Raw genomic sequence first — 17428 nt, 5'->3', positions numbered from 1 at the left:
GTTGCTTTATTAAGTCGCTCACCGTACATTGAACCAACGCCCTGATCTGATCCCAACTAGTCTGGTCAAATTACATCAAATTAAAGTATGCACCGAGCACCACACAGTCCCATCTGCAGCAACAGCACATCTGCGGTTTGTAACAGCAGACAGGAGTTGTTGAACCACAGCTGCCTCCATTATGAAGTTTAAAAATTTAGTTTAGCATTTGAAATCCTTCCTTCAGATTTACCCAAAACTGAACCATTGATTTTTCTCAATGGAATATGGTTTAGGAGAGTGATCCATTTTCCATTCAGAAAAGGCTGTCCTATAGTGAGATAAAGTGACAAACATGCTCTCAAGATAGTGTACACTTAGTGCAGTGCTTTGGTGGGAGAAGTTACAACTCTAATTTTCCTCATGTTCCTAAACCTCTACTATCACTCAGCATTTAAAGGTAAGAATTTGTGTTATACATATTGCACCAGAACAAACAAAAAGTAACCTTGCAAACCCACGCGTCCTTTTGAGCTGACGTCTTTGAGCTCGACCATGATTGATGCCCAAACATTCCCATTCTATTGATATAAATCCTTCCAGCTTGTGCTGATTTCACCTGAGGCGAGGCAGTGACAACATCTTACAAGACTCATTGTTTGAAGCTTTGGAAAACATTTCAAAGCTTTATCCCCAAGCACAGGTACTGCTCAGAGCCTCTATAGTCACAAAACGTATCACGTTAGGAAAAAGAAGCAAAGTAGGTGAACGAATTAGAGTTGAAATTAAGTCAAGCTTGTGACATAAGTGATGCAAATAAACTCTTGACACGCTAGAGGATCTATCCATCTATCTATTCTGCCTGCCGTATCAGGGGCAATGGAAGAAATCCAGATATTGAAAACATTTCACAATCAGCTCAAGACTTAATGGGGCCCGAAGTCAAATTTGATTTTGGGGCCAACCCCAATACTAAAGCAGAACATGACATGATGCTTCTGGGAGTGATTTTAAATCTAAATTTTAGTTATAGCTTGTTCTCTTTTGTCATTCTCTGCTTTCTCTTGCTTTCTTTGTTTCAACTCCAGAGGGATATACATGTTCACACTCTCTCTGATGTACAGCATAGTGTGCAAATGCACATAAATGTCATGGTTGTCATTACCTAAGCTCTAAGGGGGAAGGAATCACTACTCCAATAGCAGTACTATATATAATATTAGTATAATATTATTTAACCTATTGTGTTTTGTTTTATCAGTGCTATGGTAATGTTATCATCATGCATAAACAATAAAAGAAATAAGATCATGAAATCTTCTCCGTGGGCCCCCTAGTGGTCACAGGGCCCTAAGCAGGCGCTTAGTTCCTCCAATCATCACGCAGAAGCCCAGCGTCAGTACATATTTGACACATTTTAAAGGAAGCTGAGCTCCCCTTGCTGTCTTAGAGCAACCACCACTGTCTCTTCATCAGTGTTTTGTTTACTTCAAGTCGAGCTAATCCATTTTTTTTTTACTGACAGAGTGTGAACGGATTGTGTAACTGAATCAAACACACAGACGAGTAAATCTCTCAGAAGCGATTTGAAAAAAAAGCGGAAAAGCAGACAGAGCAAAAATAAGCGTTTAAGGCCTCTGTCATTAAGTCTTTGCTAAAGTCCATGAGTTGTTAAGTGGCTTTCAGAAAGTTCTTTAATGGCTTCTAAGGATTTAAGTGTCGTTTGAACTTCACATGATTGACGATCAGAAATAACTTTGATTTAGTAAATTAATTTTGGCCATACATAGAGGTTTAGGAGGTGGCAGTAGGTTGCATGCGAGAGACAAAGTTATTCTTGGGGGGGGGGACTGCTTGGAAGGGATCCGTGTGTGTAGGTATGGTGGCATTTAAGGGTGAAGCTGCATATTATAACCAGCTGAATACCTTAAAATTGCAAAACCTGGAGATACAAAATGACAGACATGACTAACCGAACCCTAACAAAAACTCACCATTTCTTGGTTGACATTCTAGTCCCTTGACCTCTGAAGAAACACAGAGGACTTTGAAGGATAACTTCAGTGAACCATTAATGCATTATGTATCTGAACAGTTTAACATGTGGGTCACGTTTGTTGGGAAAATATCCTGGCACTATTTTGAGTCACACTCACATATGCACTTAATCTGCATCACTTTTGGGAATGGAAGAAAAACGTGGCACTTGCAGGGAAGTCAGAAACTTAAATTTAGATTCAGAGCCATTTAGACACAGGAATCAGTATGTGGTATCATAATCCATGTGGCTTTTTGCCTATATACACATGCACTGAGCCCAGACATCATGGATTTGCACCAGCAGCACGGCAAATCAAACAGCAGTAGAGGAAACGGTAGAAGTACACTGTCCTGTCTGTATAGAGCTAAATCTCGCCCACTAATTTGCTGCAATAGCTTGCTTCTATTTCTGGACTCGCACATTACATTTTCTGTTGTCGTTGATGATGCATGCAAAAAAGATGCAGTGCATGCCACTTTAGATGACAGTCATGTTCACAGGAGAGTCGGCGGCAGAAGACTTTGCAATGAATGCAAACTGTCAAACCTGATCTGTGTCTGAATTTAATAGGATTTGAAAAATGTGGCTGAACATACTGTAACCATTTGGTTGCTGTTTTTTATTTTCACGTTACACGTTGGCTTCAGTCTTTTACCTCTTGCCTGAGTCCTGACCCTTGTCTCCTTACCCTCATACCCAGTGTCATTGTCTCCAGTATCTTTTAGCCTGAGAACTGCTCTTGTGCATCTTCACCTGGGTCCACGTCGCCTTGAAAGCCTCTCTTTTCAACAGAATGCATTAGACAGCTGAGCTCCCACTTTGTTCCCACCTTGTGGTTATTTCTTCTCTCACAAAGTAATGTCTGTTTTAGTGTTCATGCCAGTGAGTGCTCTCCTTTTAGTTTGTTATGTTTTTAAAGAAAAATGATTCTCTCAGTCTGGATTATTTGGTTAGCAAACCTTATCGTTGTGCTTTTGTGTCTAAGATGCATTAACAGGGCAGTCAATCAAAATTAAGTTGTCATTTGATTCCCAGATCACGCAACTGCTAATTTGGTGAAACACAAGACAAATCAATCTGATTCAAGCAGTCGCACGTGTTGTTATGTAATCAGTGATTGATTATTTTTTTCTTCGTCTAATTTGTTCTGCCTTAGAAATGTAGTGTATTGGAATAATTGCAGGGTCTTCTATCAAAATGAAAAACGTGACATCACCCAGATGATGATCCTGATGATGACCAGAACTCACAAGGGATTCTATGGAAATGAGCCAGTTGTCTCATAGCTGCTTTGACATGTTAATAGTGTGTTGAAGTCAAAGCCTGAGTGCTACTTTGTATTCATGGTTGATGGGTTATTTTCTGCCTCTGCTAAAAAATAATCCCCCCTCCTCTTTACTTAACTTAAAAAAAGTGCCAAGATATCAACTGTGTTTAAGGTGACAAAGAAGATGTAGTAATATATACGGCATATACAAAACCCACACACTTAAGCTGAGTTTAAGACATTGTACATTGTAATAAAGTGACCTAGGGAAAAGGCACTTCTATCTAAAATACAAATATAAAATAGAGAAGGGGAACTGAAATCATAGCTGTGACTCTACTCATCTACTCATTCTCTTCACCTGGCTGCACAACTTCTGGGATTCATGACTTCATTATCAGCCGCTTAACCCCAGCAGTAACTTGACTTGGCCTTTGTGAAAGCTTTTTGTCTTAAAATATATTTGTATTTTGTGTCTCATGAACAAAACATGTTCATCATCTGGACAGCAAGCCTGAATCTGAATAGAAGATACCTCACTTTATTGTTTGTTTCTGTACACAGCAGCAGGCGGGGAAAAAAACAATTGGTTCCTTCGACCACAAATTATTATTTTGTGTGAACTAAATATTAAAGGTGTGCTATGTTATAAATCTAAAGCCTGGCCATAAAATCCTCCTAATAGGTCACAGAGACTCATAATATTCATATAACGAACTGAACTCACCAACAACAACAGTACAGCCAAAATATTTGCATTAAAATCATGTTTATGTTTTGGTATGTGGCGCCACCTATGGCCGTCTACCAATCATTGCAGTCAGTAGAGTCTCAGCTGCCGAGCAACCACGGGTTGCCAGTTACGTCTGAGCTACAATGGCGGAGAAAACGAAAACCAAAAAGACCTCGGTATTTTGAATTTGAGTGTAGTAACCGTTTTTGGCCACATTCTTACATAAGGCGACTTAAATTCATGGATTGTTATGTATACATATACCTGTAACCATAATCCTCCCTGGCCTCCAAGTCTCCTCTCACCTGGTAGTGCTGTCCACCTCACTCAGGTTGGGGCTTTGCAAGGACGACGGTGCCTGACCCGGCAGGCTGAGGGTGACATGCAGAGCGGCTCCTTGGAGTTGAAGGGCAAGAGCTGAGGGCTGCACTACACGAATCAAAAGAGAAAAAAAAACACCTAGCACGGATCGAAGTGGTGGGTGATCGATTAAAGATCAGACAGAGAGAGAGAGACTCACACAGAGAGAGATTGAGAGAGAGAAAGAGACAGGGAGCGTTGCTCCAAACCAGTTTGATGTTCACAGACGTTTATAAAGACATGATGGACTCAGTCATCAGGTGTCTCATCTGCTGTGGAGAAGACGTGCGTCCACACTGATGCTGCCAGGACTGCAGCTGCTCATAAGAGCATGTCGAGCGGTAGTTACTAAAGTAATATGTTTATATCTGGTTATCTCTGCTCGGCTGTGGCCATTTTCCAGTCTTTTGTATTGGGGGGCGGGGGGTCTACTGCGCATGCACCATTTATTACGAGAGTCTATGGTAAAGATTTTTGCTCCCCAAAGGAACAGGAAATGTGTCATTCTGACCATTCACTCGCTGTAAACGAGTGAGAACATCTTTAAACTACATAGTTTTTTTATTTGAAGATCTATTTATATTTTTATTTAATACAAAAGCGATGTGGACTGAAAAAGACAATCTGCACCTCGTCGAGACTCTGTTTACAGCTTGAGTGTGATCATCAGTGTGACGGGAGACTGAATCTCAATATTGTAATATATAATTTAATATATGCTTAAGTAAATAGCAATGCCAGGCTTTTGTTGTGGCCATATATTATTTTGTATTATGCCTGGTGCTCTGTAATTCAGTGTCTGTCTCTGGTAAGAAGACAAAATTATGTCTGTGTCCTGAGGTTGAACCTTGTTTTCTAAAAACACTCCCTAAGCTAAACTGCATTCTCAATTGCTTTGTATTAAACGTTAATGCATGTACAGGTCGTACAGGTGTGCACGGCAACATGATAGTTTTAACTGCTTGTGGCACTTTATGGCGTAACCACCAGGTGTTATCGTCACCCTGGTTTTAAATGTCTAATATCTCCTGACTCGGGTTAGGAAAAGGTCATGTTTTTTTCCTCACTAACATCCTGATAGGTCCACAACAATCTGCAACAGATCTTCCAACACTTGACGTAGACAGTGGTCTGCTGCTCGGCTGATGACTCATGGATAACTCTGATAACTAGACTGATCAAAGAAATGAAGGGAACATTGTCTTTGATATTCTGTGTGATTTTGAATTCACCCCTCAGAAAGGTTGGTGGTTTTGGTCTCAAAGAACAATACTAATAATTGTAATTATATCATAATTTCTGTCAGTTTAGATTTCGGATATAGTAGTTGTCACTGATACAGATTTGCCCTAACCAAATGTTATCTGGCATGTTCTCCCTGTGTGTGTGTGTGTGTGTGTGTGTGCGGGTTGTCCTTATTTAGGTAAATCTGACGATCTAAATTGACCGTAGGTCTGAGTCAGAGAGTGAATGGTTGTCTCTATGTGTCCCTGTGATGGACTGGTGAACTGTCCAGCTGTCCAAAATGTAATTGAGAATGCAGTTTCGCTGACCTGGGTTTCTTCACAGACTGTATAGGCTTGACTCGTCGTTATTCAGTCTCAGCTGTCCATCACGATGTCTCACTTTATTTTATGGCATCATTAACTAATGAAAGCTAAAATTATCTGGAAAGTTTAACACTTGAATATCCATAAGTGTGATTAAATGTTAAAATGTCGGACCACATATATACCATCTTTGAAATACTTTGATTGTACATACCATTGAAAAACCTTGCTATGGAAAGATTAAATTCTAATTACACAAAAATCACCTGGGTGGCCTTGCGGTGCGTCAGCTCCTATGAGAATACTATTTACTGAAATGATTGGCAGTTGGCCTTCAGCATCTGTAAATCTGAAAGCTGTGTTGTTTTCAGAGGTCATTAACGTAGCACGCCGCAGCATCCATCACGGAATTTGTTGTCATCTGACCCTCATTTTCCTTTTCCTGGACCATGAGAGACAGCACAGTGTAGCCCTCAAATGGCGAACACACGTCCATGATGCTCTTTTTAGGTGATAAGATGTTAATCTCTGCAAGAATAGCAGCCATCCATTATAAAACAAAATGCCCCTTGAGAATGAGTGAAGGCTGATGTGTCTATAAGAGTAAGCCAAGTGCATTACTGTTACCTTTAAATGATAATTTCACAGTGCTGTCAGGCAGATGACCTTTCAGTGTGAAGGCAGTGTCCCCCCCCCCTGAGGCACGAGCAAATGCAGGAACACATGCTTCTGGCATCTCTGCGTCAGTCCAGCCGCCACTTACATGAACAAAAGCGTTCTGTTCTAATCGTCTTTTCTTTTCTCATCATTGTTGTTTATTTATTAGAATATTACAGTGTTATTTCTCCATATGGGGAACCAACACAAGAAGTGTAATTCAGTTTTAATAACTGACTCTCTGTAAACAAGAGCCTCAAAAATGAGGTTGTACCTCAATACGACGGGTCCCCATGAGGACTACTGGTCCTGAAAAAGACAGAGTTTATGACTGGAAGGACAAACTGGTGACATACTGGTGGGGAACAATACTGTTGATAACACAGATGAGAAGTAATTAAACATGATTTATGACTGCAGATAATTCTGATTGTACAGAGCACCACTTTTTTTTTTTGCTGTAAAGTTAAAGAGCTTGTTGAATCACCGTTGCAGGGCTGTTGCCCTTTGAAACCTTTCTGTGATAGATAGCAAAGCAATAATGATGATGTAATTCTCCTTTTATGAAAACCCAGTGTAAGTCCTGGCTAGACACTGTAACTCCGATATGTCAACGGACAGCTAACCTATCATACCTTCAAATGTCACTGGACAAAATTGACGCTCTAGTTAAGGTTTACAACTAGAGTACATGCTGCCATCCACAGTCACCGCTTCACCTACTCAACTCTTCTCATCCTCCCAGCTGCTGTGGCGTTTCTAAGGGACAGACTGTTGCTATTTGTTGCCGCCACTTATCGTGCACTGCAGCAGGGACTGTTAGTAACAGCAGATTCAAGCTACCAAATCAAATCTGTTTGGCAGTGGCCTTGTTCCACTGCTCCCCCTGGCATTTAGACCAGAGAGGATGTGCATATTTATCTCATATGCAAAATCATAAAGACATTTTTTTTGTACAGTTTAATTGTGACAAAATGACCTGTGACAAAGTGGGGGTCACACACACCTGAACTGTGCATACTGAGCTTGGTGAGAGTTAGACGAGAAGCTCTGGACGATTGCCGTGTCTGTACAGACAGTTTGTACTGTAGATAAAATCAGTTTTATGGCTGAGCATAAAGAGAACAAACAGCATTCATTCTCAACATTAAGACTCAATTTAAAACCCATTTTGGTAAAGCCCATTATATAAATCAATTTATTATATTTTGTGTATTTGATCAAATTCAATATGTAAAAATGTTATTTTGCATTTTATAGGCCCTCAACTGTTATCTTATCATGTAACATCTAAGTCTCACTATTTTCAAGCCTTGGATACTGCTTCAACACTTTCTGTTTCTCATAAACACACACCAGTCTCTCTATCAGGTGAACAGTACACTTATGAAGGTCTCAGAGATGGTTTTCTGCATATTTTGATTGTGGTTAATTCACTAACAGTTGTCTTTCCATCATTATCATCAGACAGTCTGGCCACTGTGACCTCTGGCATCCAATAAGGCATTTTCACACAGAGCACTGACATTCACCGGATGTTTCCTCTTTTCAGACCATTCTCAATAAATCCTAGAGATTACTGCGCATGATATCCTCAGTAGAGGAGCAGCTTGTGAAATACTCAGACCAGCCCAGCTGACACCAACAACCTCACGTTCAAAGTCGTTCTGTCCCGTTCTGATCCTCGGTTTAAACTTCAGTAGGTCACCATGTCTATGTCTACACGCCAAGATGTATTAGGTTCCTGCCATGTTATTGGCTGCTTAGGTGTTTGCTTCAACAACAAATTGAACAGGTGTGACTCGTGAAGTTGCTGGTGAGTGTTTTCTCAGGTTCAGGTTGATGGGAATGAGCAGCAGCTGAGCAGCAGACTGGCCTCTCGTTAACAGGATCCACAGATTCACCATCTCAGCTGAAGACTCGGAGTCAGGTTGGGAGAAAGTAAGACTATGTTGTATTTTAAAGTTGAGTGTGGTGGTTCTTTCTTGCTAATTTACACTGGGTACTAGAAGAATAGCGCTGGAGTTATTAAACTTACAGATGCTCAGGCTGATCAGCAGGCAGGTGGAGAAATACTAGAAAGAACAGATGTATCAGAAGGTCAGACTGCCTGTGAAAATGAACTGATAACTGGACTGGGAGCCTGGATACCAAATACTCAAGGGAGGTAGGTGAGACTTTGACACAAATGACAGTGCACCTGGCCAGAAAGACAATCTCACAAGTGGGAAATAAGAGACACACAAAGCATGTAACAAAGAGTCTGAAGGTCATAACATATTTTGTCAAAAAGCTTTGCAAAAGGCCTATTTGTGCAGGCTTAATCTACAAATAAATATATCACGCCAACATCCCTTTCACAAACAACTCCATGCAACATGATTCTCAGTCAACAGAGGTGAGGCACATGCCTAGAATATAAGGGTGTGTTATAATGTCACGCAACATCTCAAGGCAGATCCCTATATACAATAGAGAAGAGATGAATAATGACAAAGAACTGTCCCAGCTGAGTAGCTATGCTCTGAATGTATGCCAAAGGTCAGAGCTAACAGTACATCAATATACTCTCCAAAAAAAAGGAAACAATAGACTTTGGCCTCTCTGAAGTTTTTCTCGTCATCCGTCTCAAGATATAGCAACGTGTGAAGTTCCTTAGTTACGTGTTAATGCCTACCTATCAGATCATATCTCCTCATAAGCCAATAGACCCACAGCAAGTCAGTCAGCTGGGTGTGTTGAGTTGGAGTTTAAACTTTGGACCCATGAAGAAGAGCTGAGAGATACCGTGGAGACTTTCAGGAACAAAGACAAAGCTACTACATAACAAGGCGATTTGGATATTTTGCTTGGATCTTTGGAGATCTCTCTGCTTCGTCCAACAAACGGAGACTTATGGAGAACTGCCCAGATCAGGTAAATATCTAAATATTGCCTTTTCATTACATCATAGTTGTCCTGATGTGGGTTACTGGGGCATGGGTGGTTCAGTCTGGAGAGAGGAAATTAAAACCTACATCTGATTATTAAATCTAACTTCAAACAAATGACTGCTAATATATTATTCATAGAAACGGTTTTAGTTGCTCAAATCAGAGGAATGTATTTCGCTGTTGACACGGTGATAGTGGCATTGATTCAGGATGATTCAGTGCGTAGGTAGGTACATTAAGTTCGCTGATTGGTGTAGGTCCAACTGTCTTAAAACTCAAATACAAACGCCATTTAAATGAAGGGTCTCCAAAGTCTTTATTTTATGCCTAAATTGAGACAGTTTAGAGTACATACAAACATATTGGTCCTTATCTATATTTTACAGTACAGTGCGTCCAGGTAGGATCATCATGAACTCTTACCCAGAAAAGTGAAGTCACCAAGGGTAGCCATGAATATCCCTATGTGTTGTCATTTTAAATGTAATGATCTCATTTCAGGGTTCTGGAGACATGGAGCTGCTCTACTGGCTGTTTGATCAAAATGATGGAATTCTTTGTCAGGAAGCGCCGGAACACCATAGCAACCATCAGAGCTGGACAATGCAGGAACAGAATGTGAGTCTCAGACAATGGGATCTCTAATGGAACTCCATACATGTTCATCTGTGTACTGTACAGTTTGTCCTTGGCCTTTAAGCCAGTTCCATTTCTTGCCGTCTTATAATGAGCTGTTTCTTCCAGCAGATGCTGCAGCCACCTGAACAGACACATGACGACTTTCTCAATGCCCTTTTGAGAGGGAATGATTCTGTGTCAGTGTCAGGGTCCCCTCTCTGGTCCCCATCTCCAAGTGATAGTGGGATCAGTGAGGACCCTCCCTCAGACCACATGGACAGCCCTCAGCGCCCTGAGAGCCCCCCGGAGGACACTCAGTACTTCAGCCAGAGGCCGCAGACAAAGGCAAGCCTGGAAGCAGCCAACGTCTCCATTGACCTCAGTGAGTCACAAATACGTATGATACACAGTTTCAAAGAGGGGAATGAAGAGTTACAAAAAATAATTGTAGAATAGATTTTTTTATAAAAGCTTCAATCACATTCTAGTGTTACTACACTTGTTACTAAACAAACCTCCACCAACGTCACTGAATCTGGATTACCACCAATCTCGTCTTCCCTTCTTCCACTTCCAGAACATTTCAATCAAGACAAACTCCATCAAAAACATAACCTCCAGAGCAAAGGTAAAGACGGATGCTCAATAAAGCCACACACACATTGACGACACAACGACAGGCGAGTTAACACAGACAGACGTTGCAAGGAATCACATTATGTACATACATACAGACGTGTTCACTGGGGATAAAGAGGAAAATAGATAAAAAAACAAACTCATTTATTTCCAGGAACCCAATTTTAAATGTCACCACACTGTCTTCTGGCTGCATTCCTGCACATAAAGCATCACAGAGGATAAAACAAGATTACACATGTTATTTGAGATATTGGAGGATAGCGCTCAAACTATCACTGACATTATTTGCTGATGAAAAATAAAACCACACCTGTTGAGGTATCGAGCAGAACAGTTGGTATTTGAGGAACCCTGCAGCTCTGAATGTCATGTCTTTATATTTGTATTAGTATTGTTGAGGACACAATCCGAACAATGCCACTGTGTGTGTCTGTGTGCATACAGATCCTGCATTCCCAATGGGCAGAGCAAGGCTTACACAATATCCTCCAGATGTACACCGACCACATGTGTCCTCTGACTTCCCTCTGACTGTTAAAGATCTGCTTCTGTCTGGAACACAGGAACTGGTGAGTGTATGTATATCGTGGCATCTCTGCACAATTAAGCCTTCTGACACACAATTTGTTTATTTTAGATAAAAAGGTGACTGATCTGTTTTTTCATTCGAAAGTTTGCTGCATGCTCAGATGTCAGCACACACTGCTCATATTCCCAGTTTAATCAGATGAACAAGAGAGTGGCAGAAAGCAACTTAGGTCTTGCCATAATTGCTTTGAGGTAGCCATGAAATGAGAGTGATGAAGATGGTCTGATAGGCCGCTCTCGTTTAACTACGTCCTGTGAAGCTCCACAAAGTGTGTGTGTGTGGGGGGGGGGGCTTGGGTGTCTGCGTGTGTGTTGGAATAAACTCAATTAAACTGCAATGGTGATGTTCTCATTATTAGTATTCATATCTCACCACTAGGCCCCACAGCCATCCCAACAGTCCATTCAAGAGCTGATTCTCAATGAGGATGAGAAGAAGCTGTTAGCAAAGGAGGGGGCCTCTCTACCGAGCCAGTTCCCTCTCACCAAGGTACACTGCAATTAAAAAACTTAACCATAAAAAAAACAAAAAAAAACACTTGTGATCTCCTCAGCTTGGTTTAGTTGGGGCACTAAATAAAAAAATATCGCCTATACTCTGTTAATCAGTACGAAGAAAGGATTCTGAAGAAAATACGCCGTAAGATTCGTAACAAGCAGTCTGCTCAGGAGAGCAGGAAGAAGAAGAAGGAATATATTGATGGACTGGAGAGCAGGTGAGAACCCCAATTTAAAAATGTAAGAGTGACAAGTCCAATTATGATGGTTTTGTGAGGGTTTTTTTTTTCATTTTAATTACAAATTCAATATGCTTTCTATTACTGATGGTGCGCTCAAGGTGGCCCTTGGTTACGTCTTTTCACCATAGTAAAGTCACCATGTGGCATTCTGATGGGCCACACACGTGATAGAACTGATTTCATGTTGTTCTTGATGTTCTTATTATGGGCTTTCAAACATGTCATTCTCCCTCTGTGGCGATTTTCTGTACGGGTCCTCAAGGACAATAATGATCAGTTTGGCGTCCAAATCTACATATGTATTTGAGTCGGGGGAAGTATACAAGTTGGACACAATGTGAGAGTGAAAAGGGTTTTAGTTCAATATTATAAATATTCCATTAAAATGTGAAACATGTCATCCTTTAAACCACTTCGTAGATGCATTTATATTTACAATAATATCATGTAACGGAGTAAGAGACTGACGCAAGTGTCTATAACTCTAGGTGAAGACATTTATTAAAGTTAGTGTTGAGGTTTGATCTGTTAAACCTGATGTTCCCTCTACTACACTGTGTATTTTTCTATATGCTATCAATTAAGATGTAAAAATAAATTCCTTTGTCTCGATATGAGGCATTCTGACCCGCAATGTTTGCATTACCCCGTCCTTCACATGCAGCCGTTACAATGATTACAATGTTTTGTTTTTTTTCAATAAGAGTTAATGGAATAAAAACCCTAATATGGGGAGACACACATACTCAACACAACCCCGACCTGATTCAATTGTATTTGTCTGAGAGCATTTTTTGATAGGGCTTTGCTGGATCTCCACTGGCTCAAGAGTCCATGCTTTATCCATTCTTTAACAGTATTTTACCAAACTATCGAACCGTCACAAACAAACACTCACAAAAACAAACACAAATTGAGTCAGGAGAGACGGGAGAAAAGCTGACCTTTTAATATTTAATGTTTGCAAATACAAAGACTGGAATCCTCTTATTTAGAGGGCAAACACCAGTGTACATCCAGAACCCAAAAGTTTGGTACAAATGTATATATGAAGCTATTATTACACACTTTTACCCTGATGTCAGCATCCAATAGTTCCCGACGTGAACATTTAAAATCAACCAATAATTTATTCAGGTCCTAATTATATATTCCTGGCAATAATTGGATTTTTTAAGAAAAAGAAAACAAGCAGAATAATTATATTTCTGTTAGTGACACATTTAACTCCCCAGGATGGCTGCCTGCAATGCACACAACCAGGAGCTGCAGAGGAAAGTGTCACAGCTGGAGAAGTGCAACATGTGAGTAATATTAAAAAGTGTCTCCACTTTCAGTTCTTGGCAATTTCTCTGGGAGTATTTCTTTTTTTTTTTTACTTCTGCCCTCTTGTTCCCCCAGACCCTCATTAATCCACTTACTTTTGTCTTCTCCATGTTCTGTGTCTTCTGATTATTCTGTCTGTCTTCTCCTCTCATCCCCGCAGGTCACTAATGGAACAGCTGCACAGGCTACAGGCTCTGTTCATGAATACATCCAACAAGCCAGCCCAGACTGGAACATGTGTCCTGGTATGTGCATCATCTATGTATGAGAGTGTGTACTAGGACATTTTCTGGCATAAAAAAAACTGACCTTGTCAGGACCAGTAGTCCTCATAGAGACCAAAACCTGGCTCTGAGGCAGAACCTCAATTCTGAAGAACTGGTTAAGTTTAGGGCAAAGATTTGAATCATGGTTAGGTTAAGGTTAGGCTTTGGTTAGGCTGTCCAAATGAGATCGTCTCACAAATAAATTGCCCCCAGACCCCCTATATGACTCATTGTTTTTAAGTCAAACAGCTGGAGTATCCACTGATAAAGGCCAATTAAGTTTCTTTACGTATGCAATGGAAAATACATTGCACTGGAAACAAAGAGCACTAGGCTTCAATACAGAGAATTAGACTGATCATTAATTTCCTTTCTTTGCTGCAGTGGAAAAAATAGCATGACCCGAAGCAATGTGAGTTGAAAAGAACTTTAAAAATTAAATTTCTAATCTATGAATAATTATAAGTCTCCGCTCAGTCACAGAATATTTTTCCACAGCAAGACTACTTTCTTCTGACGACTGCAGTCTGAAAGCATATTCAGTGACGATGCCCTCTGCATAACCACTAGATGTACCTAACACTTTGGTTTTCAAAAACTATTATTACTTTATTTGACTTGAATCTTGTGTGTAGTACAATTTTCTGCATATTGTCATTTTTTCCCCCCCAACTACAATTTTTCAAATGTATGTTTTCATATCTCTTTCTTTAGGTGTTTGTGCTGTCTCTCTCCCTAATCCTGTTCCCCAGTATTAAGCCTTTCCCTGACACCAAGGTCAGCCAAGGAGACTTCAGTCCAGTCAGAAGTGAGTAAACTTCAGCAGCGAATAGACTCCTCGTGCCTGCCTGTCAGCTAATCCAGAGCCTCTCTGTCAAAGCTGAGGAGCTTGTTAGAAGTGCAGTCTCAAACCGGAGCTGGAGAGGCTCACCGCTCTCGTGCCTCCCAGACTGCTGGGGATTTGGCTACAACCTTTTTACAAGATCACACCCAGTGCACAGAGAATCCCATGTATTATTGCAGTTATTAAGCTAATGCTCACCGTTTGATGAAATACCATTAATTATTATAGCAAGACGAGGATTTGCACAGCAGCAAGAAGTCATTTGTTACTTCAAACTTCTTCACAGCTGTGGGCCATCAAATGACTCGACATTCTCCGTGTACTAGGGGATTAGACCACACGTTTAAGGTCACAATGCATTCAACATTCGAAGTCATTAGATCAGAGGTTCTCACACTTTTTATACCTCCCGAGTAAACCCATTATTGCCAAGATCAAAGTACATCAACATCGACAGCAGATGCATCTGTACAGCCATAGTCTGTATTTATATACTTTTTTTATTTGAATAAAAGACCAGTTCCCATCATAAGGGGTCACCTGAGTCACATCCAGGAAGAAGGATAGCCCCCCGCCCATGAATCACGCACAAAATGTAATCACTTGTTCTTGGTCCCATTGTGGACATTTCCTGAAAGTTTCATCCAAATCTATCCGTGACCTTTCGAGTTATGTTGCTTAACAGACAGACGGACAAACATATACCTCCTTGGTCAAAAACTAGGCTTGATTTCGCCCTGTTTCTTGTCTTTAGGATGATTTTATTTGCATGCTTTTTGGTGTTGTATTGATTTTTTTCCCTGTCTTATTTTACCATTCTTTAAAAAAGTAGTCAGTGATCATATTTGAATCCCAATTGAGTGCTGATCAGGAGTTGTCTGTCTAATGGGAAACTTGGTAAGGTTTACTTTTTTTAAAACGTTTTACTCCCACAGTTCAATCAAGGTCTCTGCAGAACCTCCAGGCTTCTCGTGTGCTGCATGTCACCGAGGCCCCGTTCTCCACTGAGGATGAATCAGAACCGCTCCACCGGCATTTCCCAGGAGACCAGGGACTAGAAGATATTACTGCACTAATGGGAAAACTGGGAGTGAACCATGAGCGGTCCAGTTTGGAAACGATGCCTCTGAACAGCAGTGAACCGGAGAGACTTGGTCATTTCCATGTCGACCCAATTACTGGTCACATAGCCACGGTGACCTTGGATCCCCACCACTCTGCCAAGCTGCGACCACATGCTGACGATATGTAAGACAGATTAAAAAATAATCCCCTCATGAATTTCTCAAATGTCCTCCTCCTTCCTATGGTAGACACAGAGAGGGGTAATTAGATTTTAATCATTCATGTTTTGCCTTTAATGTACCGTCTTTGTGCCTTTTTCTTTGTGATATTATTTTATATCTGTGTAGGAATTTAAATTTTGCTATGAAATCGACTGTAAAGATAAACTGTGTATCATTTGCTCCCTGGCTTCATAATTAATAAAATGCCAGTGTAAATTAGTGTGCTTAAAACTGTCGAAATCTGTGTAACTGGAGCTGAGATGATGTAGTGAATAATTTGTAGAATGTTTTTTTGAAAGGACAATCTTGTCCTGTAAGATCCCCCAGTGTCTCTGAATACTTCCGTACAGGAGGACACTGGCTCAGCTCTCCAGCTTAAGGGGTCAGCAAATAATGAAATTGAACAGTGTCAAATAAAAGATGTCAACATAAGATTGGAGGGATCAGAAGCACGGTGGTATTTTTTTCTCTCTGAGGTTTAGAAGACGTAAGAATTTATGAAAGACTTAACGCATCGGGGGCTGTGAAGCAGTGGTGTCATATCAAGATGTGATCCAATTTGCGATTCATATATTAACATTTATGGTCTGACTTGTTCAGGTTGACATTTTCTGGGATTGGCCAGACTCCACAGGGAGGTGCCCAAAATTAACATTTGTGATTTAATGAGCCTGTGTGGAAACAGACACAATAAATAAACAAATAAAACAGACTTTGACCTTTGACTTATGGCCTTTTTTAAGGTCATTTCAACTTTGCAGCTTTAAAATAATGTTAAAAGACAAAAATGTATTTTAACATTATATTAAGAAAAAGAAAATGTTATATTCTCCACAGATTTTAAACCATAGCTTCACTGGCTCTTTAATGAGGCAGGTACATTAAAATATGAGCTATCGGGCACCGTGGAGCTGTCTGCAACCAAATGAGCCGATAATTGGCTAAAGCTTGTAGCGTGAAGTGCTCAAGTAAAACACTTTTTTTTCTCTCATGTGGAAACTGAGAAACATCAAGTCACAGTTGGGTCAGTTCGTTAATGTTTCAGGGTCCTGAGTCCTGAAGGTTTGAGTTTGCAAACCTGTAGATCTCTCCAATCTGAGCTTGTGTGTCACAATATGGCACCAGCTTAAGCAGGGTTTTCCACAAATCCCTCTCCACAGCGAGTCTTTCCAGCACCTATAGGGATTCTCAGGGCAGAAGGAATAATATGGAATTTCTCTTTTCTTTATGGGTCTAACTGACTCCAGGGTCCCCTCCCAGATTGCCATGTCCAACAAACCTCCAGAGAAAATGTGCCCTCCACCTGTCCTCCTTTCTCCTCCATGTGATTTGGTCTTGCTTTGTCTTTAATCAGGGTAAAAGTCTCTTGACCTTAACACATTCCTTTGATTAGCTTGGTCTCTGTGGAGCAGAGTGGCCTTTCAACTTAAATCAGCTCCCGCTGAGTTTGGTCGCTCATGAGGACATGATAGGAAGACTGAGTGAATCAAAGAAAGTCCTAAAGTTGTGGGGGGGGGTTTTAATCTACAAATGGGCCATTTGATCCTGACCTAGATCACCTGACTGTGTTACCAAGCACCTCCAAACTTTCTTATTAG

General features: G+C 40.6%; 1 protein-coding gene across 1 annotated transcript; it reads left to right on the top strand.

Moving 5' to 3' along the window:
• Positions 1–9482: 9482 nt before the first annotated feature.
• On the top strand, positions 9483–15796 carry creb3l3a (cAMP responsive element binding protein 3-like 3a; the record flags this gene model as incomplete). The annotated part of the gene is made up of 10 exons (XM_083888220.1): positions 9483–9503; positions 10022–10138; positions 10268–10520; positions 11225–11349; positions 11748–11858; positions 11978–12084; positions 13344–13412; positions 13595–13679; positions 14415–14508; positions 15480–15796. 10 exons carry the CDS (start codon positions 9483–9485, stop codon positions 15794–15796), a joined length of 1299 nt encoding a protein of 432 aa, XP_083744346.1.
• Positions 15797–17428: the final 1632 nt, after the last annotated feature.

The sequence above is a fragment of the Microchirus variegatus genome, assembly GCF_963457635.1.
Source record: "Microchirus variegatus genome assembly, chromosome: 4".
In the NCBI taxonomy this organism is placed as follows: Eukaryota; Metazoa; Chordata; class Actinopteri; order Pleuronectiformes; family Soleidae; genus Microchirus; species Microchirus variegatus.
This window is presented reverse-complemented; position numbering and strand designations above follow the sequence as displayed.